This window comes from Mastigoproctus giganteus, chromosome 7, assembly GCF_048544385.1.
Source record: "Mastigoproctus giganteus isolate SK-2022 chromosome 7, ASM4854438v1, whole genome shotgun sequence".
Lineage (NCBI taxonomy): Eukaryota > Metazoa > Arthropoda > Arachnida > Uropygi > Thelyphonidae > Mastigoproctus > Mastigoproctus giganteus.
The window spans coordinates 202,576,347-202,601,596 of NC_143581.1; the positions used below are offsets into that span (position 1 = coordinate 202,576,347).

Here is a 25,250-nt window from a genome sequence, read left to right on the forward strand (position 1 = left end):
AAATATTTGAGACAATTTTGAAATTTCTCCAGAATCAGTAATGAGAATATTATTCAGGCCATTACTGATCCTGGAGTAAATTTGGAAATCAATTCCAAATTCGTTTGTGCACTACACCACAGGGATTATCATTTCCTGACGTTTTAACTATTTTTTTGTTTCGCTGATGTTTTGGCATTGAAGGTTTGATGTTTGCATTTGGAGGTACCTTGATAAAAGAGGTAGGGACGAATTAAAATCAATCACGTTGGTCACTTAAAGTCCAGTCTGTGAAAATGATCAAAATATACATATTTGATGGAAGTGTGGGAGTGGTTACAGTAAGACCAATATTACATCCTTCAGATGTAGAATATTCCATTGCATAATCTTGTTAAAAGCCAACCATTTCTTTCCAGATGCAGATATCTTCGACCCTGAAAGGTCCTCTTCAGAATAAATGCTATCTTTATAGTTATATTCCTTTCTCAGTTAGTCCAAGGAATTTCATCGGTAATGTAAATCCTCTGAATAATTTAGACCTTTTCACTGGAAAAGAGAAACCCGTTATCGTCATTTCTGCTTTCAATGTGGGTTATTCACCCCTGAAAAAGTCACACAAATTGTATATATACAAAGACATACATTTTGCATATGATCTTGTATATATTTAAAAAACCATAACATGAATTTACCAACGTGTCCTTCGTAGACATAATTAAGAATCTTTATGAGATATTCTTCACTTTTCATTCATGTTAACACATTTACTCTAACGTTTCAATTACTAAATAAATGTATTCATTTTATAAATCAGTTCTGGTGTCTCTGGACGACTTTGGGAGTATTTCATTTCTGTTCGTAATTTACTCAGTTATTGTGGATGGTCTTTATTGAGTCTTACAAAAAGAGCGATTAGTTCGAATATGGACGGAGTTTGGATAAATTGGATTGTCCGAGTGCTGGCTGATCACGTGCAATCCTTCCTTCTTAGTCTGAACTGTATACGAAGCTTATCAGCTGGACGAAGAACGACTTCTGGTACAAAGAAGACTTTATCTCTTGGATCAATAGAACGAATGTTGAACCTTCGAAGAATATTTGCTAAAGTCACCTTTAATTCTAATACAGCATACTTCTGGCCTGGAAAAGAAAAGAAAAACAAAGAAACAAAGTTAAGAAAAAAGTTATGAGGGCAGTTATACTACTCAATAGTTATTGCTTAATCCTAAACTATGGACTACACGTCTATGAGAAGAATGCAATTTTTGAACGCTGCTGTGATGATCCAGGCCAGAACCAGGACGTTGTGGTCCTAGTTTACTAACATGATTTGGACGTCCTTGCATGTGTACCACAGTATATATGAGCCCGTACCTCTCCCCCAACGAGTGCAAAAAACCTGGATTCGAATTCGATCAATGACGCCAGGAATTTTTAATTGATTTTTTCGCAATATGGCTGAGTTAATTGGTTTCATGCAAGGGTAGCATGATTTTTCATCCAGCAAACAAGTGAAAGAATCACGAAACAAACCAATTTGCAGATATAAATCTTCTTTTCTGGCTCGTGCAGCAAAACCCTGTGGCTTCCCTGCAATACTAATACTATTAATAATAATAAAAATAATACTAAAAGACATAAATTTAAAATTTTCTTGTAATGAACGAAGAAGATTTATTAAGGTTCACCAACTATAGACAGATTCAATTATCCTGGCACCCTGATGAGCGAAATAACACCATGACTTCGAGGAAATCAATTACCTTCTTTGGTTTAAAATCTTCAAACATTTAAACGAGACGTTTAATATTGAAAATTATACGTTACCGATGCAATTCCTTGGACCAACTGAGAAAGGAATGTAGCTGTAAGGATGACATTTATTCTTTTCTTCTGAGGAGAACCTGTCGGGATCGAACACCTCTGCATTGGGGAAAACTGCTTCATCACGATGCAGAGCAACGATTGGTAGAAACACCGTCGTACCCTTAGGAATAAGATGGCCGTCTGGAATGAAACGATTGGCTTTTAACTCCATCACGCGATCTAATTTTAAGTACATCATGGGATCTATTATGACTGAATTATTTAAATTTCTTCGATAAATTTTATTATAAGTTTGTTTTAAATGAAAAATTAGGGTAGAGTTCCCCAACCTTTTTCACCTGGCGACCCCACTGAAAAAGGAATATTTCCGTCATCGACCCCTCATCCAAAAACACGCGCGCATTTTAATGGTTTGATTACAACAAAAATCTGTTAATGATAGTTAAGTATTTATTAAAAATATAAAATAATTATAATACTTAGCTAAGGTTTATTACTGCCATATTAGCTTTGTTAATGCGACAGTTGTGGCTGATGGTTTGCAATAAGCTGTTCAGTAAAATTACTTAATTTGATCCTTAGGTCCCCACGTTCAACTTGAACATGAAGGCCTAAGCGAACGTGTGGGCCAAGTTCAACCATAATTTCAGCCTGTTTCTTGTTTTTCTCAGTAAACTATTAATATGACTGAATCCATTTTCCATTAATGACTTTTGGGCAAAGTTAACAATAGCGTTTCTGCCACAGTTTGTAATTTAGGACATTTATTTCAGGTATCTTTTCATTAAGAAGGCCAATGTTCACAATTATATTTTTAAATCATGCATTACTATTTAATTTATATTTATTATTATATAATTTTCCCATGGACCCCCATTCAACCCCTTGATATGTATCGACCATTCTCTAAAGACAATTGACCCTAAAGGTTCAATATCGGCGAAACAGTGTTATGAATCGATGAACTGCACACCACGTCCGTCTCTCCTTTTTGGTTAGCAGATATCAAGTAGATCTTTTCTAAAAGAACTAAGAAGTCCGATGCCCACTCCACAAGAAAATCCATCTGCAACTGGATAAATAATATACCATGGTCCTTCCCTTCACCCAATTTAACTTTTTATTGCCATGTTTTTTCGTCATGCCTGTATAATTTCAGTTGGATATTCCCTGTTGCATATATTAATAATAAACTACATGTCACAACTTTAAATACACGGGTTGTGTTATTATTTTAATTTTTTTTAAAAAGGTAAATTCCATGTTTAATTTTCACGAAATCTTGCTTACCAAGAAAGATATCTTCTTCACAGCATCGGCCAATTAATGGAGCCGAAGGGTACAAACGGAGTACCTCCTATTCGATAAAAAGAACAAGAAGATTAAAACATACATTTATATATTAATAAATAAATTAATATTAATAAATATATACATTAAAACAATTATTTTATCGTTCCAATTATTTCACCCAACTTTTAAACACGTTCAATAATGCATTTGATTCTTTCTCTCTGTTGTCAAGTACTTTGGCTGCAAAAGATTAATTCTGGTTGTGAGTAAACCGGAAGAAACATCATCCAACTCTTTTTTGACTTTCACTTCATTATTTGTCACGAAACTAGACGAAGAATCCTGAGAGCAGAGAAGCTGAACCGAATTAGCAGTAGTTTGTCACCTGGGTCAATTCAACTCGGCGAGAGTCCAATTTCAAAACAATTCGAAACAGAATAAATAATTGTTATTTAACTTTGTGGCTCCGGCTTGTGCAACATTGTACTTAGTTGCTTTTCCACCAGTACCACGAATGCATTCATAATCTTGTTATATCTCCTCGAAGTTCCTTGAGCATATTTATGTGTTTCGGAAAACCGGTGTTTGGGTAGGATGTGCGGAGAGAAATCTGGATATTAATGGTACAGTAGAGTATGATGTTTCTTTTCTTTTTGTTACATAATGCAGTACATCTTTGACATTAAGCGACCTTTCCAAAATGATTGTCTTTCAAATATGGATAAATGAAGAACGTTACATAGTTTTCCGGTTTCTGCATTCCAACGGGACGAAGCACATAAATCACTAAAGACTGAGAGCTGTTCATGGCCAAAAACAATCACATCCAAGATTACGATTCACACTTAACTAAAATAATCCTCCAATAAATGGAGGATTATTTTAGTTGCTCGTTTATCGATTGTTATTTACTGATAGGGTTTTAGTGTAATGTTTCATTTTTATAAATCCCCAAACCTTCCAATCAACGAAGCCACACCAATCAAATATCACTCCTGGCTGCTGACTGCATGAATCAAAAGTTAAAGATTATTGACTAGGTTTTCATAAATCACGTGTTTATAGTTAATACGCACCTTCCCCATTTCGATCCTTTTGAGAGAATAAATTACAGAAATTTGGTTGAAACCAACTCTTCGTTTAAGCGTGCCGCAATAATTAATTCATACAGTTTGTGCTTATTGAACCATGAAATTTTACCCTTTGTATCTGAGGAAAATCGAAATGAGTGACAAAAGGTTACACCGCCTTATTTAAAAACCATCGATGTTTAAATAGCGAAATGATACACATCAATTATTTATGTGCAGAACTTCAGTTCGAAACGGCTACTGTGCGCAAAGTGAAGTACACCATTCTGTTGCCCGCCATTGAACCAGAAGTTACAGATTAAGATTTAATTTAGAGGCTATAATTATGTGCCATGATTTACACACAACCTCCACAGTCCATCCACTCTCTGTCTCATAGATGTTTTATTTATGCTGAATTCCTTTTCTACAGATATGTCATTGGACACGGTTCTTCTAAATTGGCATCTGCAATTCTCCCACTCTTTTCCAAACCAGTCGGAACACGTGACACAACCAGTAAAATCCATTCACTGTCCAACTGCAAAATCACAAAATGACATTTTTCTCTTCCTCGTTTATTCTTTCTACTGCTGTTTTTTGGAACAACCTTCCTTCCTGAGTATCTCTCGAAAATTACGTGCCACAGAAATTCATGTCAACAAGTATCTTCTGTCTTCTCGGTCTTCAACCCAAATGCCATGCTAAGAACTATGTGTTATAATATATCTTTCGTTTTGGGGGTTTCACTAAAAGGTGTATTTATGGAGTATATACAAACCAGAGTAGCTCAATTCTCTCGGCGTTAACAAACATTGTATTGAAAATAAAATTACGTTTTACCTTTATTACACATTCCAAGTACTTCATATCTTTCAAATCATCTGTGGTTACAACACGATCCATATTATAAACAAAGATCGAATCTAGTTCCTCTTGAATCTTCTTTTGTATGCGATGATCTAAGCCGATGCAATAAAGAGCCCAACCTAAGGCAACTGCTGTTGTATCATGGCCCTAAACAAAGCAATAAGAAGAAGATTTGTGGTAGAACTGTATGCGCTCAAACACAATAAGTGAAATGTTTCGAAATAACATCATTAGATTGTTACAATAATTTCAGACGGGCTTCGTTTCCTTACGAAAGTAATTCATAAATTTCAAAAGGACTACGTTGTCCTTTTTTTGAGATATTACAGTTGGCGAAAAAGAGAGAATGAAGAGCGAACTCACCGCAAACATGAACATATCCACCTCTTCTTTGATATCTTCTTCAGTGAAGGAGGGATCAGAGAAGTGTTGGTGAAATAACAGGTCCAGCAGAGCCAATCTCTTTGTCATTTTCAGATATCCATCTTGGTTGAGAACGTCCTCTTGTAATGATATGGGGTTTTGTAGATATGATATTTTTCTTTCCTTGATAACCTGGAGAGAGAAAGGTAATGCTTTTAAGACATTTGCAATTTCTGAAATTGGATATTATTACTGAATTCTGTTTGGTGTATTGTGCTTAATATTTTCACTAGTTCTAGTAGATCCTTATTGTCATTCTAAATAGAGATAATGAACAGGTCTGCTTTTTTTCATTTTAGATTACTTTATATTGATTTATTTTCTCTTTTTTGTTGTTGTTGTTGCTTTGCGTCATTGAAACCATGATTATGAAGCATCAGAGTAAATTTATTTGCTATATGAAATTCTGGAGTTTCTTGATAAATATAACCAAATTAACCCTACCCACAATTCACCAAATTGGCTAAGAAAAATCCCTTAAATATACCCGCTTCTTTGGGGGGATTTGAACTCGGGCATTTTTCACCAGCTGTTGTAGAAGGGTGATTCCTGACCATCTTGAGTCCTCGTTACTCGCGTGGAAAAGAGAAAGACCATGGACTGCCTTTGGGTTTGGAAACTCCTCTTCCTAACTTCGACAACATCCAACAGTTTGCATGTACTGAAGGCCTTACCCCTTCGCCAGTGGAAATTCTTGAGCTGACTTAGAGATACAGCAAACATTGTTATTTCCAATCTTCTCTAGCGAAGTGTTCAGAACAAATTTATAACGCTTTTGCCAAGTCAAAAATGCTGATTTGTAAAGGCAGATTAGACTACAATAGACCATTTATAATTAAGTCGAAATGAAAATATGTCAAGTTTACAAAATGTCTTGCACGGGCTTAGACATTAAAACTTTGCATCCAATTTGTAAATCTGTGTCTACGTCCTTTGTTACCTTTGCTACTGCTTTTTGTTCCAAGTGAGTTCAATTATTCACTTTTTTAAAACTGAATCTCAGTTTTTCAAAGTTATGCAAGCTAGCTTTCGCCTGAAAAATATATCATCAAGCATCAACTTTTTAAGTGCTATCCGTTTTTTTGATGTACAAATTCTTCTGGTGCTCACGCATTTAATTTACAACCCTCGACCTTTGCACACTGTGTTCCTTTACTTGATGCATTTACATCTTCTGACACTGCTACTACTTTTCCTCTTTCGGCAAAAACTCTAGGAACTCATGGCACCAACTTCCTGCTACAAATGCAAATTTTACTGGCATAGTGCCATCCGGATACTGAGTGACATTGCCAACACTTGGTTGTATCCTTGCGTGACATTTTAAATACTGAAGAATGAATTATCCTCTGTAATACGGTCACAGAGTCTGAACAGGTTATACTCGCTAGTAACACAGGAAAACCAGTCAGCGAACACATTACATTTATGGACGTAGCTGATGAATTCGTTTTCGAATGGCCCTAATATGACACTTCTTTTGCACTTCTGTCCATTTTAGGGCATGATAACATCGCAAAGAACCATGATGGAGTTGAACTAACCTCCAGAAGCCGGCCCACACAAGGCATAACACTAGGTGGGCCAAAAGTAGGTATACAGTACTGATCGGGTGATGGTATTTGTATTTTTCATTATGATTTCTTTTATTTTACAGGTATTCAAAACGATGGCAGGGAGTGAAGCTGGTTGAAGAACAAAGAAAGTGGATTCTGAAGCAATATTGGAAGACAGAAAATGCCGAAAAGGTGCGCACTGCGTGGCAAGAAGCATTTTTGGACATTGACATGTATGTCCATATATGTTCATGTCCAAAGGTGGACAAAAACATTTAGCTCACAGTACTGATAACGTAGCCAGGAGGTATATTTGTTATTTAAAAAAGTAGAAAATAAAAGCCGAATTTGGGGAAACTGATGACTGACACGACTTCAAAATCTGAATTAATTTATTTGAAGTCCTCAAACACTTCCGTATTTGAGCACTTCAAATTGCGTGTGTTCTCTGGTTTATTTGCCTGTTTTGTTGGATAAAAGACAAGACTTACCGGGAGAAACAGTCCTGTTGTCCGTATCCTAAGACCGACTGAATGAAAAAGACCATAAAAGTTCCTGGCCTCATTAAAGGGATTCGAACCAGAATCTTCTCTACCACGTGTGAGGATTAAAGCGATTATAACCACTGCGCTACCTCGCACAGCCATTTGAGTTGAGTAGTCTCAGTAGAGGATTGTTTATTTTATCCCCTAAATCTCGGATTATTCATCAATAAACAAGAAAACTGCCCAAAAATAATCGCAGTTTACAAGACCATCCTCTTTGGATACCTGTGAATATCAAACACTGCAAAAGAATACGTTCGCTTAAAATAAAACAAATATTTTTATTGTGTTTCGTCTTGAGATGGTAAGAAATGAATATAAGTATAAAGTGCATAATCATTTCTTGTACTGACCTTCCTAGTGAAAGTGTGCACTGTGTGCATGTCCTTCTTGAACTGCCTCCCTGAAGGAAAAACGTTGAAGAACAGAAAATCCGACCACAGCCAAGGAGAGAATATCCGGGTGAAAATCTGCTCAGTCATACTAAACATAAACAAGAATATTTCTCAGTTTAATAATAAAAATTGCTCCTTTTTTTAAAGTTAAATAGTTCCACTTAAAACATCAAAACCGAAATAAATTAGAAGAAATGTTAGAATAAAATATTAGGAATATTCTCGTATATTATTTCAATTAAAAAAACAACAACTTATAAGTACATATTCATTATATTGTGCAAATGTACTCAATAAACATCTTTAATTGATTGCATTTCATGAAGCCCTCGCATTTCATGAAACCCTCGTGATGGTGATCACGGTGGACATGATCACCATCTTTCCCAAAGTGGGTGAAAATGACCCCAGTTCGAATCCGTCGAAGAAGGAGGAATTTTTAGGAGCATTTTTCAGTCGGTCTCAGGTGAGCGAAATATGTTTATTTTTCCTCCGGGAAAAATAAATAAATAAATATGCTTCACTTGCTTTTTCATCTAAAAATGGATCAGAGAATACACGTACTCGACTCACACAATATTTGTTGCAATATGGTCTAAGTTGTTGTGGCATTTACAAGTACTACTGTTTCGTGAATTTACTGAGGGCATCACAGTAGTTGCCATTTTTAATTCCCTTAGCTGATGGGCTATAAATATTTCAGCACAATGCCAAAAATTTGTTGTAAAATTTTAATTGGTGGAAAGTTTTTTTTGTGCAGAAGAAAATTCATCTATTTGTATTCAGCGTTTAAAATCTTTAAAGTCATATCTCGTCCTTTATCTAAACCTTGGTTTTCCAATAAATGTGCTAAGGCTGTTCAAGAGAAGAACGTTGCATATCGTAATTGGCTTGTTTCTAATTCTTCAGTTTCATTTTCTGCCTACACCAAAGCTCGCAATTTTCTTGCCCTAATTATAGTCGAGCATTCTGGTCTCTTGCCAAAGTTATTAGCCACAACTTTTGCCCATCTCTGCTCCCACATCTGTCAAAATCAGATGGTTCTGTTGTCACTTCAGCAAAGGATAAAGCTGACCTGCTAGCATCCCATTTTTCTTCCAGCTCATGTATTAATGATCTTGGTAAAACACCTCCCACCATTCCAACACGGTCCATTCAATGCCTCCTGTGGTCTTCCGTCAAAACGATGCCAGAAGGATTTTGACGAATCTTGATACTAAGAAAGCTCCAGGTCCAGCTGATATTTCTCCACTTGTTCTTAAAACCTGTGCTCCTGAACTTACTCCTGTTCTTTTTCCTCACCTTTTTTTACTTTCTTATTCCAAAGGTATTTTTCCTTCTGTTTGGAAATTTGCTCATATCCAGCCAGTTCCTAAAAAGGACGACAAATCCCTCCCATCCAATTATCGTTCCATTGCAATTACTTCTACTCTTTCTAAAATAATGGAGAAATCAATTAACCGCCAACTCTTAAACTACCTAGAAACCTTCCGTCTGATCAACGATCGCCAGTATGGATTCCGTCAGTGTCGATCCACAGGTGATATTCTGGCTTATGTTACCCATTTATGGACTAATTCAATGGAAAGGTTCGGTGAAACACAAGTAGTTGCTCTTGACATCTCAAAGGCTTTCGATCGTGTTTGGCATAAAGGTCTTCTAAACAAGCTTCCATCTTATGGTTTGCCAACTGTTTTTTGTAATTTTTTATCCAGTTTTCTCTCTGATCGCTCACTGAGGGTGATGGTAGCTGGCTCTCTGTCTTCTAACTTCTCCACTAATGCCAGTATCCCCAAGGTTCAGTTCTTTCCACCACTCTTTTCCTCTTGTATATTAATGACCTCCTTCCACTGACTGGAATCCAATCCGTAGTTTTGCCGATGATAGCATATTGCATTCCACTTTCCATTTTGAGAAACCTTGTCCTGCTCAATCAGCTTCAACTTCTCAAAAATCTGCTACCAATTCCTTAAATGCGGATCTTCAAGTAATTCTCCAGTTGGTGCAAAGACAACTTAATTGATTTCAATCCTTCTAAAACTCAGTCTCGTCTTATATCTTCCAAAAAGGATTCTTCTGCTACTATGGTTATCTTTAGTGACACTCCGATTTCTAGGCAAAATGATATATCTCTTTTGGGGATTATCATGACTTCTAATCTCTCTTGGCACAAGCACATTACAAATATTGCTTCCTCTGCATCTAAAAAACTTGGTTTTCTCTTTCGCTCTCGGCGTTACTTTTCTTCCAAACAGCTGCTCACTCTGTATAAATCGCAAATCCGCCCTGCCATGGAATATTGTTCCCACCTCTGGGGTGGTGCTCCCAAAACCTCTCTCAGGCTTCTTGATTCCATTCAGAAGAGGGCAGTTAGGTTAATTAATGATTCATCTCTAACAGAGTCTCTCCACTCGCTTTCTCATAGACGTACTGTTTCTGCTGCATGCCACTTCTACAGATACTTCCATGGGCACTGTTCTTCTGAATTGGCTTCTATAATTCCCACTCTCTCTTTCAAAACAGTCCGAACACGTGCCGCCACCAGCCAACATCCATTTACTGTCCAACTTCAAACTCACAGAACCAACTTTTCATCTTCCTCATTTATTCATTAAACTGCCGTTTTCTGTTACAACCTTCCTTCTTACGTATTTCCTGAAAATTACAATCAACAAGCCCAATGTCAACAAATATCTTCTTTCGTCTTCTCAACCTCCAATCAATGCACGGTACTAAGTACTATGAGTTCTAATACCTCTCGTTTTTGGGGTTTTCATAAATATATATATAATAATAAAATTCTTTATTCATAGAAATGTAGGACACGATTCCCTCTACAGGCAACCAGAGGAATCTCACAATTAACTGTACACATTATATTCAGTACATAAAAACTACGTGGGTACACAGCAAATACATAGAATACAAAGACAGTGCAATATACACAGCTAATATTGCAATAAATGTATTTTATAGTTATTATATCCAAGCTGCAACACATTGAGGCAGTCTGGAGACTTTCACTGGGAGTTGATTAGTTCCGCTGCCAATTGCAGGAATGCTGACTGCACTTCACTATGGATTTGCGCTTTTCTTCTCTGTTCGATTGAGACCAACTACTTAGATTGAGGGTGTGAAAATGCCCATAAAATCTTTCCATCTTGACCGGATTCCAACCCAGGAGGATATCGACTCTACTTGTGCTGTAGTTAATAAATCAACCAATTTTCATTGCCTCTATAATACAGACATAGTTTAACAGTGGCCGCAGAGGTGAAAGTGTTTCTTGCAATGCTTCTATTGGAATGAGCAGCAGCCTGGAAAGCAAGGTGGCTGGGTTTCCAAGGACTGCTGGGAGTCGTAATCGAACAAGTAAATATATGGGTTGTGTTAAGGTAGCTAAGTGTAAGATAAGATGCATGTATACTTGCATGTACACCAATGCTAGGAGTATAGTAAATAAATTTAATGAATTTGAAGTGCTGGTCAGGACATCAAAGGCATCATCAAATCTGATATTGTTGGGATATCAGAGATGTGGTCTCACACAAATATAAGCAGTACAGAATTGGAATTGGGGAGTGCAATGTGTACAACGAAAGGATAGACAGGAAACGAAGACAGGTTATACTGTTAGATAAGAAACACAAAATTTAAGGACGTGCATCCAGTTGACACGAGTGGACACTGCAATGTTGACTCTGTTTGGTGTGACATAAACACTGGGAAAGGGAAAATGAGAACAGGCGTGCGTTATAGGCCTAATGACTCTGATGAGTACAACAAACAATTCTAGAGAGAAATAGATTGGGCCAGTAAATCAAAATGTCTTTTAATGGGGATTTTATCTTTCTAGATATAGACTGGAACTTGTGGGTTTGTCACTCACACACTACAAGACTTTTGTGAATTTATTGGATGATTGTTTTCTGCAGCAGCATATTTGAGAGGCAATCAGAAGGAGCAAATACTCTTGATGTGATTATCAGCAGTGATTATTCGTACATTAAGAATTTGCAGATAAAAGAACCACTATGTACGGTCGTACATAGTGGTTCTTTTATCTGCAAGTGGTACCTTTATCTGCAAATGCAAATGCCAATGAAGCTGTAGTCTAATGGTACACCCGCGACATCACACGTTCCAGCCCGTGACTACTGAATACGGTGCTGTTTCTTGTATTCTGTCTATCTTGTGAACACCCCCCCCCCTGACCGTTTGGTCGTCCTGGAGTACAAACAGAAAATTTAATTTTAGGTGACAGTGATCACAATGTACTGATGTGGAATTTACTTAAAGATGTAACTACCATCAGGAGTAAATGGAAGGGTTTTTGCTTGAAGGGCAAGTTGCTGCTCTGGATAAAGGGATGGTTGAGTGGGACCAGACGGAGAGTGGTAATCAATGGACACTACTGTTCCTGGACTAATGTTATTAGTGGAGTTTTCCAAGGGTCCGGGTCGGGCCGTTGTTCTTTTCGGTATTTATCAATGATATTGATGAAGATATACTAGGCTTAATATCCAAGTTTGCAGACGATACGAAGGTTGCCACTGTTGTTAATGACAGTAAGGACGGTACGCTACTGCAAAAGGATCCTTAAAATTTGAGCAGATGGGCTGAGAGGTGGCAACTAAAGTTTAACCTTGACCAGTGCAAACTACTGCATATGGGTAGCATTAACCCCACAATAACGTATCAAATGTGGAGTACTACACTGAGGGTAGTAGAGAATGAAAGAGACCCGGGAGTAATTGTGCAGTCAGATATGAAGTTTTCTGAGCAGTGCAGACAGATTGAAAGTGTAGCTCATGAGGTGTCAATGGTATATGGAAATTTTGCTAGTAGGGATGAGGAGGTGATTATCCCTTTGTATAAGGCAATGGTCAGACCCCACGTGAGCACTGTACACAGGTCTGGAGGCCTTATTTTAAGAAGGATGTAGAGTTGCTGGACAAGTATAGAAAAGGGCAACACGACTGATGAGGAGAACAAAGGGGTCTTCTTACCGAGAAAGGCTGAAGTTCTGCAAATTGCTGCTTCTGGAGATTAGGCACATGCGATGTGATCTGATTAAAGCGTATAAGGCCTTGAATGGATTGAGCATGCTAACTACTGATGGGATTCTTCCTCTTGCTCAGATTCCGAACCTCAGGAGGTATAGATTCAAATTGAGGAAAGACAATTTTGAAATAGATCTGCGGAAATTTTTCTTATCGTTTCTTAGCATCATGAAAAATTCTTTTAACTTTGTTTACACTTCTTGCTCAAAGAAAACAAATCTTTTAACATATAGTGACATTGTTTTTGTATTAAAAGGTCCGGTTTTGAAACGGGAAAAAAGTAAAGTACAGTATCTAGCGAATACATATAATTTATAGACACGACATACAGAAACTTCACCGTTGTATGGTGTCCTTGCACGTATTCTAAACAACTCACCCGAACACTCATCACAATAGGCGTTACCTTTCCTTAATTGGTTGCAAGCGATTACGTAATTGTGTTTATTCTGACATAAGCTGACAGCTGATGGATGTACAGGATTCCCTTCGAGAAAATCACCTTGAGAACGATCTTTAAAGCTCAAGGACAGGTAGCGTGACATTTATTTATAATTTTTCCTGGAATTTATCGCTTGTGTGCTAGTGTTGCATCTTTCCATCTGTATTTTCTGTTCTAGACAAGTACCATTTAATTAGCAATCATAAATAACAAACTTAATTTTCAGCAAATTGCGCGAAGCATTTCGCGAAAATTCAAAGAGGGATTAACTGTCACTTTTGCCTCACAATGGTAATATTCAGTTTCTTCCTTCTTTTCATTGGTTTTCATTGTCTCCATCATAAAAACACGAAGGAGATTTGCCTACAGTACATTTATAAAAGTGACTACAAAGGGGATTAATTCTTGTAAATACAACAGTGTACCCTACACCACCATGAGCTTGTAAATGATTAAAATTAACCAGAGAAAGTATAAAAATGGCCAAGTACAGTAGCAATCTGGACAGACTAAGGAGAAAAGACATTGGGCTTTGATTGGTGGATTATTTTAGACGCATCAGAGACTTTGCCCATATTGTACCTTGTATGTTATGTTTATAATCATTATTCCGAGACCGACTAACTTGGCCATAGGGGAAAAACATTCTTTGAAAGTTTTTTCTTAGGGCGCTGGTAGAGTATTCTTTACTTGGGACAACGGTTTCGAAGTTTGGTGATTTCTACAAGTTGCAACAGATCGCAACGTTATCTTAAGAATGGACAAAATTTGAATCTTCACAACATGGTATACCACAAATATAAGTTTAGTCTGTTACTATTTCATAAAATTTTATTTTTATTTCTCTTTTTAACATTAAAAGGGTGATGTTTGCAAGGTGTTACAGTTGTTTCAAGCAAACCTCTACATTGTACAGGCAGAAGCATTTTTAGATTTTTATCTTTAATTGAGAGAAAGCCTAACCCTCAACGATGTAAGAACAATTATCCGCTCAAGCTTCTTTAATGTGTAAATGTATGGACGTGAATATGATTTTTCTGTGGAATGTTCTAGAAGAATAAGAACCAATTTGAGTAGTGAAAATCCTCCCATCATAAAACACAACAATAACCCAATATTCCCCCAAAAAATTCAAATAAGCATCACGTCATACTCCAAAGAATGGGAATGAAATCTTAAAAATGGCATTCGATTTAAGTAAGAGAGAGAGAGAACCCTTATTGCAACTTTAAAAAAAAGAAAAAGAAAAGGTGGTTAGAGGGAACTCAATGTTGCAATCGACCCGTGACGGCAAGCAGGCCAGGGGCCAACGGTGATACGAAGTGAAGTTATAAAAAAACAAAAAAAAAACAGTCCAACTGACGTCATTGCATGGAAAGCACCTTCTTTCGATATCTTTTATCACATGCGAGTTTGTTGAGACCAGCATCAAGTTTGTAGACTTGGAGAGCTTCTAAAAAGAAAGGAATCGATCCGTCAGGAACAGTCTAGAATTCCTGGAGGCCAGACTTGGAGTAGTTCCCAAGGCACAGATAACAACAGAAATGAAATAAAGATGAAATAACAACAGAAATTTGGGTGTTTCCAAAAATGGGAGCAATCACAGAAGGGTTGCTCTTCTGAGAGAACATCATTATCTTGGTCTTCCCGGGATTGATGGTCAGGCCAAAGTGCTGTAGAAAAGATGCGATTTCCAAAAGACTATTATTAATATAGTTAGTGGTAGTGATGGAGTTGTGGCTTTCAGTGGCTGAGCCCGATTGGGGTAAGAATTTTAAGGTCATCTGGAGATGATTTTTTGGTTTTTACGCACCAGTGAGGCCTAATGAAGTTTGCTATTATCAGTAAACTTAATTAAGTAGTGATAAATGTTAAAGTCCAGAGGGTGTGGGATTTTGTGCACATAAGCACATATAGGACAGTAGACCCAGGCCGGTTTCATCTTGCCTGGGGATGGGCACCAGGCGGCAGTTAACCAGGTGTTAGCTGCTCCCTGGTGGCGAAGTGGCCTAGAGTTTCTACACCAACAATGCTTACCTACAAAACGAGATCTTATAGAGAGGTTCGAAATACAGATGATGTAAAAAACATGCGACTGATTTCTAATGCCTCGAGTATTAAAGAAATACCCTGATGCCTATCCTTACTCAACATCACAAAAGGCAACTTTTTTTCCCTGTCGTTAATGGTCGAATGATGCCTTTCAGATGCAGACTTTATGCATTGTTGGGGGATGGTTGGCTGGGAAAACGACACACATCTTCATTGACTCATAGAGTAGGGTTCGTTGGATTATGGTCAGGTAAACACCACTAGCCCTCCCTTGGTTAAAGTCCAGTTAAAGTATATGTCCATAAAATGTATGTGTTCCAGGATGAGGTTCCGATTAATTGTTCCAGGTTGAAAAGTGTCCATAAAAATTCCTCGCGTCATTGATGTGATTCAAACCCACACCGTTTCCACCTGGTAACGCGCAGTTTCAGTAATACTGCTACACTTCATCCAGCACAATCATCCCTTCTTCGAAGTCCCTCACAAAGTCCCTTATAGGGATTTACGCTGTTAGCGACTTAGACCATATTTTACCCACTCCTGAGACGTACTAACTCAGCCACGTTGTGAAAAAGGTCCAAAAGAATTAGCCCCGTTGTTGAAGAGATTTGAACTCAGGCGTTTTTCAGCCGGTGTGGAAAGGACAATGATTATACTAACTGTGCTACCCACTAGAGATACTGGAAAGAACATGTTTCTGCATATATTTATGTTCGCACATCCACAGAAGAATATGAAAAAGGGCACTGCGTCTTTCTTAAGTTTTTATTAATTATGTTTTATTTACATGACATTATGATTGTACCCCGTATGTACAACTTGAACATTTCGTGTATAATATTAAATTTTGCACCTTTATCACATAATGCTTTGATGGGGTTTCCCCACATTATTTTTATTCTAATAAAACAAAACAATAAATGAAAAATGACATACGATTTTCCAATAATAAATCAGCGATGGTGAACTTACCGACGAAGAGCTTTGAGATATTCTTGATTATTTCCAGATTGGGCATCGACCTTAATCCCCATGGCAGTCTCTGCATAGTGAACCATAAAATTAGGTGTCATAAATATGAATTCTGCTTCAAAATATACTCCTAACTTATTTTTAGAGTTCACAGTCCCTTATCGTTAAGAAAATGAGATTAAGTTTTATTTAACTACATCTCTAGGGTTAGAAGCCTAGATGTAGTTAAATAAAACTTAAGAATATGGCTTTCTGAATTCTTTATGAAGTTTAAATCAATAGTTTCAAGTGCTATCATTCAGTTAACGACATTCATTTATTAGTTAGCCTGCTTTTAGTAAACACAGAACTCTACTGGTTCTGGCCACATCCACAGCAAATGAGGTTGCAGTGGGAACGGTATGAATCAAATATGAAATTGGCCATGAGCAAAATCTATCCACACGTTAATGCGTAGAAGATTTCATACTATTTTATATTTCTTCTTAATGTAACTTAAGGACTCATGATCAGATTAATAGCACAAGAAAGTTGAACGTCATTTTTTTTATCATTAGATGATCCTGCTGCTGCCTCAATCTGTTTCTCTGATTAGAACATAAGTCCTCCTTGACATTTCTTCATTTTATTGTGAGCGGTCCCAGATGTCGGAATGTGGAATGGACTTTGACAAATTTCTGCCTAAAACAGTTGGTTATTTGGCCCCTTCTTAATAGTGGCAGTCGATTTCCCTTCAGCAAAGTTGGATTTCATCCCAAGAACAAGAAACAACACGTGATATTCGCAACTTACAGATATAACATACAAAGACTTCATAGCTTGGTTGCCTGGAGACTTACTTTATAACAACAGGACCCTTCTAGCAGAGCGTACTTCATTAAAATTATGTTTCAAAATAATAAAGTCATTTTGCAAAGATTGATCGATCCTTGAAATCTCATACGGCTTTTGGAGACTACTCTATTCACTACGTTTTGCAGTATTATATAAGCTAAAAAAAGGGGACCAGTTCATAGGCTTGTAGTATTATGTCTCTATCTTGAATCTTGGTCTTGGAGGACCTTAATCTTGGAGATAACAGTCATAGTTAAAAAATAAAACTTTAGGGCTTTTTCAAATATCAGAGGCATTTTATGTAAATATCAAAAGTTTTAAGGGATTGTGATATTCTAAAAAACCATGACTCACATTTTAAATTCATTTCTATTTTGTTCTTTAAAATAAAGACTGAAAAAAACACCATTTTTGAAATTATTTTTACACTGTAGGCCTAAATAAAAAAATATATTTTTTCAAAAATATATGAGTCCGATTCTTCATATACGTCTAAATGTTTTGTGCATTGTCTCTAAATTACTCCCAATGAACTAAATCTTATTTAACAATTATAGAGCTGTTTTGACCCCAACAGAATCATTGAATTCATGCGATTAATGTTCAGAATATCGAGACTTACCACAAATGACATCCAGGGTGAATGAGGTTGCAGTGGGAACGATATCAATCCACTCTTCATCAACTGCGCATTTCAATTTTTCCACAAGGATCGAAGACTGCTCGTTAAACACGTGCACAAATTCTTTCAGTATACTGAAGTGGAATGCCGAAGTCAGCAACTTTCTCCTGCTTTTCCACTTTTCGCCAGAACTGTAAGAAACACGCTTTAGCCATTCCATCCAGTAATAACCGAAATTGCATCATAATATTATATTAATCATATATTATATACATAAAATGTTGTGTCATTATATGAGAACTTAATCTTTGCATTAGGTTGTTTAGTTTTTTGAATCAAACACCCAGTCTGTGGTCATACTATTATGATGTGGAAAATTGATATAATAGGTTATTAAAATAGCAAACAAATCTACTTAAATCAAACGAAAAATTAAAGTATTATAATTTAATCCATATTTTATCAAACAACAAAAAAAGAAGATGAACCCTGGAATTCTACCATATCTGCATTCTCTCGAGTCCGCATGTAACAAACATCCCAAGTCTTTCTTGTCAGTGTCGATCTTGAGTATTTTATTTTTCCTCCTTGATTTATAGGTGACCCTTAGATAATTATTTATTTAATCATTTCAATGGCAGTTCTGGCGGCAAAAGATACAAGGACTACAGCGTCCTGGAATGCTGTCACTCTTAGCCAACTTCAAACTGGTCTTTGAGGCACCTCCCCCTCTCTTCACTCTCGATGTTCTTTTCACAACTTTTAAGTTAACATTTTTGACACACTTATGGCTCTGACCACCTCATTTTGCAATTGACTTGCTGACAGTAACTTCCTTCTAACAAACCTATCAAGGTCTACGAGGTCTACGTGCATTCTATACAAAGAGAAGCCTCTGATAAGATGCGCTCTCTGCCGCGTTAGACTCGAAACTATACAGAATATCCCTGTATCATATTTTGACTTATTTGATTAAAATCATACTAGACCACGAGTATTTAAATGTTGAGAAAGTTTTAGAAACTCCCAGTTAGCACAGTTGATAAAATCGCCATCATCTTCACATCGAATAGAAAAGTCGATAAGTTCGAATCCTGTCGATGACGTGAGGAATTTTTATGGGCCTTTTTCGCACATAGTTAAGTTTGTAGATGTCAAGCAAGCGTCGCATGTTTTTTTCTCCCGGCAACTCACTGGAGAAGACTTTCCAGAACTCTTTCAAGGGATGGAATGACCGCTGGAGATGACAATCTACCCATGGAAGCCTATTTTGAGGAGAGAAACTTTAATTGTAAAAATTTTACATTTGTTTTTTTATAAAATCAGTCTCATTAATCTTGTGACAGACCTCGCACTGCATTTCTCATTAAGCATACTACTCGTTGGTTCCTATGAATGTGGAACATAAAGCTGTTGCAAACCTGCGCAATTTTCGCACTTTTAATTAATTAACTTAGGCTAAATTCTTACCTGAGCAATAATCCTTCATGCAGCCATGGCTTGAAAAACCTGTACTCTGTGGACTTCGTGGTAGGAGATTTAGTTGCTAGAAGAATCTGTAACAGAAAAAAACAATAGAGTTTCTTGTCTTTTAAAACTCTATCCAGATTTGAAACACCTCAAAATTTATTTATTTCTCATTAGCTAATAAGTATCGAATAACAATTTTGTAAACAAAAAGTCTATGAGTATCTTTCATGTAGATTCATTCGCCTTTCAAACTTACTGAATAAAAACTAAAGAGCAGATAAATGAAGGGACAAGTACCTAAAGACAAACTATCCAGTTCCTAAATATCTGTAACCTTTTGTGCTGGAAATGAAGTGACTGTTCCGATAATGGCATTAGCCATTAATTTTGAATATTCTCCTTTGGGTTCGTCGTCTGTACCTCTGAAGAAAGAATTAACTATGCATCCGGAATTGCCAGCAAAACCTCAATGAACTCAAGAAGGACACTGAACATACTATTCAATAAGAAATTTTCTTCAAGGCGTGTTACCACATAACATGTTTAATTAGTTTATTGGAATGAAAACGACAGATGGATACAATTAAACCCAAAGTCCCAAAACCAAAATAAAATAGACTACGTTTCGAATTTCTACGTTAAAATTCATCTTCGGGACTGCATTTTGTGTTCAGGCGAAGTCTATAACTTGATTATAAGGGTAACAGAGTTTAAATGCAAAATTACAGACACATGCTGTCGCTCTTAGTTGCAGAGGTGTGTGTATGTGTTTAGCGAGAACATCTGCAAGCATTATAACCACCATATTTAAATTCTGCGTCCCCAATATCAGAGAGAAGTCATCTTCCTGTTATATTTATAATATTCACCATTTGATGGCTAACCAATACTACAAACTTATCAAATAATTTTAGTTTTCAAACTGTGGCCAAGTTAATCGGTCACGGCTGGGAGTAGAATCGTTCTTCTCTCTCGGAAATTTGTGCCCTTCATCTAGTAAACACAATTTTCAGAACATCATTTTAGCCATTTAATAAAGCTACTAGACAAATAATAAAGCCGTGGAGCTAATTACACTTAACCAAAAAAACCATGCAGAATTACGCAATAATTTAAATCTCTTCTTGAAGTTTAGTCAGAAGATGAAATAGCAAATATCTCCTTGAATTCTGGAGATGAGGAAAGAATAAATTGTCTATTGTTAATTTTTATGATGTTTACGTGATGTGCATTTTTCCTGAGAGAATGAGCTGCATTTACCTTCCTCAAGTTCATGATTTGAATATTTAATAACAAATCTATTTATGAAAACTTGTGATTATGCTGTGATAAAGCACCACACTTACTTTTAATCAAAATCTAACAAAGTTAAGAATTTTTTTCGACTTTAATGTCATCATTAGTCGGCTTCAGCCTGCTTACAGACCTACACTGTCCTAAGAAAGTCAAAGGACAATTGTAATTTTTATAAAAATAAGTATTTATTCAACGAAATGAATATCTTGGAAAGTCTTTTGTAATTGCTTTGATGCGTCGTATGATTTTCTACTAATTTCTAGTAGAAAACTGGCGATATTATGCTCTACTCCTGCTGGCATTCATAAAACCAACTAATGAAGAGGACTGAAGTGGCTTTCTCCTAATTTTCCATTTAAATTCATCTCGAAGATATTCAGCTGAGTTCAGATCGGTGTTCTGTGCTGGGCACTGCAATATTCTAACGTTAAGCTCTTCAAACCACTCGTTCGCAATATTTTTTATCTGACATGCAGGTTGTCGTGTCAGAAGACGTACGGGCCACTGCTGGAAACTACCACAATGTAGGGAACACGGACCAGACACAGACGCCAATGCAGGAGACAGAATCCATGGTTCACCCCACTGCGATGAATGCATTTAGTACAGTCCCTACCACGAGAAACGCTCCATAACCATGCTACCCGTCTAGTTACAGTTTTCTGTAACCAGAGGGGTATCCTAAGGCTTTTGGTAGGCTCGCCTACATTTAAAGAAACTTACGTATAAATTGAAAGAAGGGAACAGGTTTTCCCTTCAATGGAAGCAGCTTCATTGCAAGGAAAAACTACAATACAGTACAATTCCTGTCTTTGTATAATCGTCAAGTTTCAGACCAGATAATAAACGGAAGAACGTTTCCAAGTATAAATGTCTGCCGAATTTTGCTTCTTCTCTTGCTAAGAAGAAGAAGGTCTAATTTAACGTTGGCTCTGTTTGTGATTTTGTTCCTTATATTTGTTCGTGATTAAAGGAGAGAAGAAACGAAAGTTTTTATATTTAGAAATTAAAATGGAGTTTTGTCGAAATGAAGCGGTTCAAACAGATAAATTAGAGATTGCCTTTATAAGAAATTACGAAGAGTGACTCACCTCAGCCATTTTCCAGTTAACTATGAAGACCAAAGGCTTGGAGAAAATCCACAACACTCCCGGTGCTTCTTTCATGAACAAATGCATCCATGCCAGAAGTTCATGAGTTAACGCTGTGGATTATAAAAGAACATCGTTAACAAGAAAAAAGGGAAAACAGATGGAAATGGGTAACTTAACTTATAAACAATAATAAGAATATCACCTCAGGATTTATGATATCATGTCTGTAGAAGTGTATGTTCATGGGCCGAATTGCATATTGTGGGGGCTGAAAGACCAGAAATAACTCGCGGAGAAACCATATACCCTCTCCAAATGAGTGACAGACAGCAATGTATCATGCCAACTATGCTGCCACAAGGGGTGAGTGTGTAACTCATCTCCAAACTCATTCTACTATGCTTCTGGATATTATATTGGTCCGAAGCAGGTGAAACAGAACATTGTTGGTTGAAGCATAACAGTCCCTTTACCACCTCGAAGTCCGTCCTATTTGAAATGATCAACACGAATCCCCTTGGAAATAAATTCTAACAGAAAGAAGCATTACATCCTTGATCAACTTCTTTCCTGTCGGATGGATGCACCACCTGTATGCAGTTAGTAGACCAGACTCAGTCCAAGAGATTTCGACGGGCAACATCCGCTTCTTCGGCCTACATACACCCAAGTGAGTTCTCTCTAATCCTTGATTCTCACAAACTCCTTAAAGGAGGGTTCAAATTGTAGAACGCACCTAATCTCAATTATGAGAAAGTATCGTAGCCATGAGCAATATAGAAATAGGACTGGATGACTAAGTGAGGGACATGGGTCTAACCAATTCAATGCAGACTTTCTTACGTATCGCGTTAAAGAATGGAATCTACTGGATTCCATCTGCAAGACTTGCAAATATTAAGGCTTTATTATCTTGAAACAAAGCCATTCTTCTCATAGACATTTACTTTGTAACATTAAGAGCGAAAATTTCAAAAGAACTAGTGGGCAAATTCATTTAAAATTACGGAAAAATGGGATGAGGAATATGAACCAAGTTCGATGACTTGGATACCCACCCTGGATTTCTTTTTTTTTTTTTTTTTTCAGACCAAATCTGAGATGGATGTTAGTGAAGAGCATGAGGAACGATTCGACCAGAACATACAATCAATGGAGAAGGGATTTTAAGAAAGGTGGCTGAAGCTTTCATGAGAGACTATCTCTGGTACTATGGTTCGAGATGATCACAAAAGAACGTGACGTTAAAATGTATATTTTAAAGAAGTTTATTTGACTGAATTGAGGAGGATTTCTACTTTTTAATTTGTGATTTTTCGGCTTCCTGTTTACTTGTAGCTGTTCTTTACAGAAGTTAAACTGTTGATAATTCTGATAAAGTAGTGACCTTAATTTTCTTACTGAGTCCTATCAAAAGGTAGGAACTCGTACTTAAGAAAAACGAATTTCTATTAACCTGTTATTCGAAGAAAATTTTCAAATAACAGCAGATTATACACGAAGAACATTTCCAGAGCAATATTTATATAACATTTTTGTATTATTTTGGTCAATTGGTCATATTCTCCAATGTACTGCACTTTTTGCTGTGACACCCTGTATATTTTACATTGGTTGATGCAGTTTTAGATTACTCCATCGATTATATTTCAAAATAAATGTAGAAATGAGATTAATGGTTGTATTAAAATCGGAAATTGTACGTACCCACATGGAAACTGTGCTTTTCTCTTTTCCTGTAACATTTGTATACGAGATCCAAGTTCCCTATAAAGAGATGAGGACGAGGGCCCGGTAGATCAGAAAGCACGTGATGGAATTGATATCGATAGTGACACAACGTTAGCGTTATAAATAACAGGAGGAATGAAACAGCAACATTTACCTCGGGCACGTAAATCTTATCGAGAATAATCCTCATCAGCTCCATGTCCTCTACGTTTGTGTGGTTGTCCATTGAATATCTTGAAACGCTTCACAGTTCTTCAGAAAGCGCGAAAATGTTAAAATTACGTACGCCGCTGTTCAGTGTTCTGACCTTGAAGTCACGAGCGTCGAAGAAGACCGACAACAGCGTTTCTAGTCTGAAATTTCAAAGGACAGCTCTCAATAAGAAGTCTAGCACTGGTTGCACACCTGGGCGTGTGCACCAAAAATCAATAAACCTTCCTCTTGCAGTAGCGTGTGTATTTTAAAGACTACACTGTACCTGACTCTGGATACGATGATTCGTCTGCGTGTAGCGATTGTGCTGCCCCCTGCACTACATTGAAACTTCTCCACTTAAAAGAACGGGCGGATTTATTTTAAATTTTGATAAGATTTATGGAAGGTTTTTGTGGTTTAGTTTTTGTTAAAAATTGTCTTCTGTATGTCTAACTTCTATCGTATTGCAATTTAGCAGCAATTTATATACGAGGGGGGGGTTTAAAAAATTGTATTTTTCAGGGACTAGTTATGATGATAGAATGTTGAAGCAAACTACATATAGTACGCTTTTTTCTAAACAGTCACCAGACAAAATTACACATTTTTTCCACCCCTCAGTACACTTTCGCAGGCCAGTTTTGTAGGAGTACTCAAAATGTTTTTCAATCCACAACTTGACAGTAGAAATGAAGTCATCGTAAGCAGCAAATTGTTTCAAGGCCGAAACACTGCTGATAATGAAAGGATTGAAAAGGCAAGAAAGAAAGAAAGGATTTCAGGGCAAGAAAGAGGTCGATTTGTCTGTTTTGCTGGACGAAAACCCCAGTTTCTTGGGGAAAAATCTTACAACCCTTTTGAAGGTAATCTGTTAGTATTACACCATGCCGATCTAAAAATATTGACAGCATCACCTTGCCAACATTTGAGTGCATCGCTGACTGTTTGAGGGTTGGTGATTCGAATGCCTCAATTGTTTTTCCGTTTGTTTACTTTCGGGATCATAGTGATGGATCCAAGTTTCACCCATGGTGACTAGCCGTGAAAAAATTCCTCTTGCTTTTCCTGGCTCACCGAAAGCATATCATGTGCATATTATGCTCCTTCTCGTATGGGGCAGAAGTCTGGGAACCTATCGAGCAGATACTCTATTCTAATGCAACTGTTGATGGACGATATTATTCACAGACCATACACTAATTTGGACATATGCAAAGAACTAGCTCTGCGGCTAGTTCTTTGACGCTAATATGGCGATCTTCCAGGATTAATGCCTCAATGTTTGCAACACTCTTTTCTGTTACAGCAGTTGCTGGGAGACCTGGGATGAAGTCTTCATTAGGCAGTGAGGTTCTTCCACATTTGAATTGTTTACAGCAATGTGCAATAACCTGGGCAGTCTTCTCCATAAAGAGCAACCATTTCTTGGTGGATTGTTTTGGGTGTTTTCCGTTGTGGAAAGTGGAACCGAATCACTAATCTGTATTCCACTCCATCCATTGTGATACTTCACTTCAT

At 37.0% G+C, this 25,250-nt stretch overlaps 1 protein-coding gene across 1 annotated transcript; it reads right to left on the reverse strand.

Moving 5' to 3' along the window:
• Positions 1-925: 925 nt before the first annotated feature.
• LOC150083594 (cytochrome P450 4V2-like) lies at positions 926-23,983 on the reverse strand. The gene is made up of 11 exons (XM_090377374.1): positions 23,514-23,983; positions 21,804-21,916; positions 19,417-19,502; positions 17,947-18,137; positions 16,491-16,560; positions 7,920-8,049; positions 5,406-5,597; positions 5,016-5,189; positions 3,100-3,166; positions 1,810-1,989; positions 926-1,122 (listed from the first exon to the last, which is right to left on the reverse strand). Exons 1-11 carry the CDS (start codon positions 23,761-23,763, stop codon positions 950-952), a joined length of 1,626 nt encoding a protein of 541 aa, XP_090233500.1. The 5' UTR covers positions 23,764-23,983; the 3' UTR covers positions 926-949.
• Positions 23,984-25,250: the final 1,267 nt, after the last annotated feature.

Bases quoted from the DNA above. Each gene is read 5' to 3' on its own strand.
- LOC150083594 (XM_090377374.1), bottom strand. From the start codon at position 23,763: ATGGACAACCACACAAACGTAGAGGACATGGAGCTGATGAGGATTATT. The intron at 21,917-23,513 runs GTACGTACAATT...TATAATCCACAG, and splicing joins AAAGCACAGTTTCCATGTGG to CGTTAACTCATGAACTTCTG. The intron at 5,190-5,405 runs GTGAGTTCGCTC...TGCTTTGTTTAG, and splicing joins TGGATATGTTCATGTTTGCG to GGCCATGATACAACAGCAGT.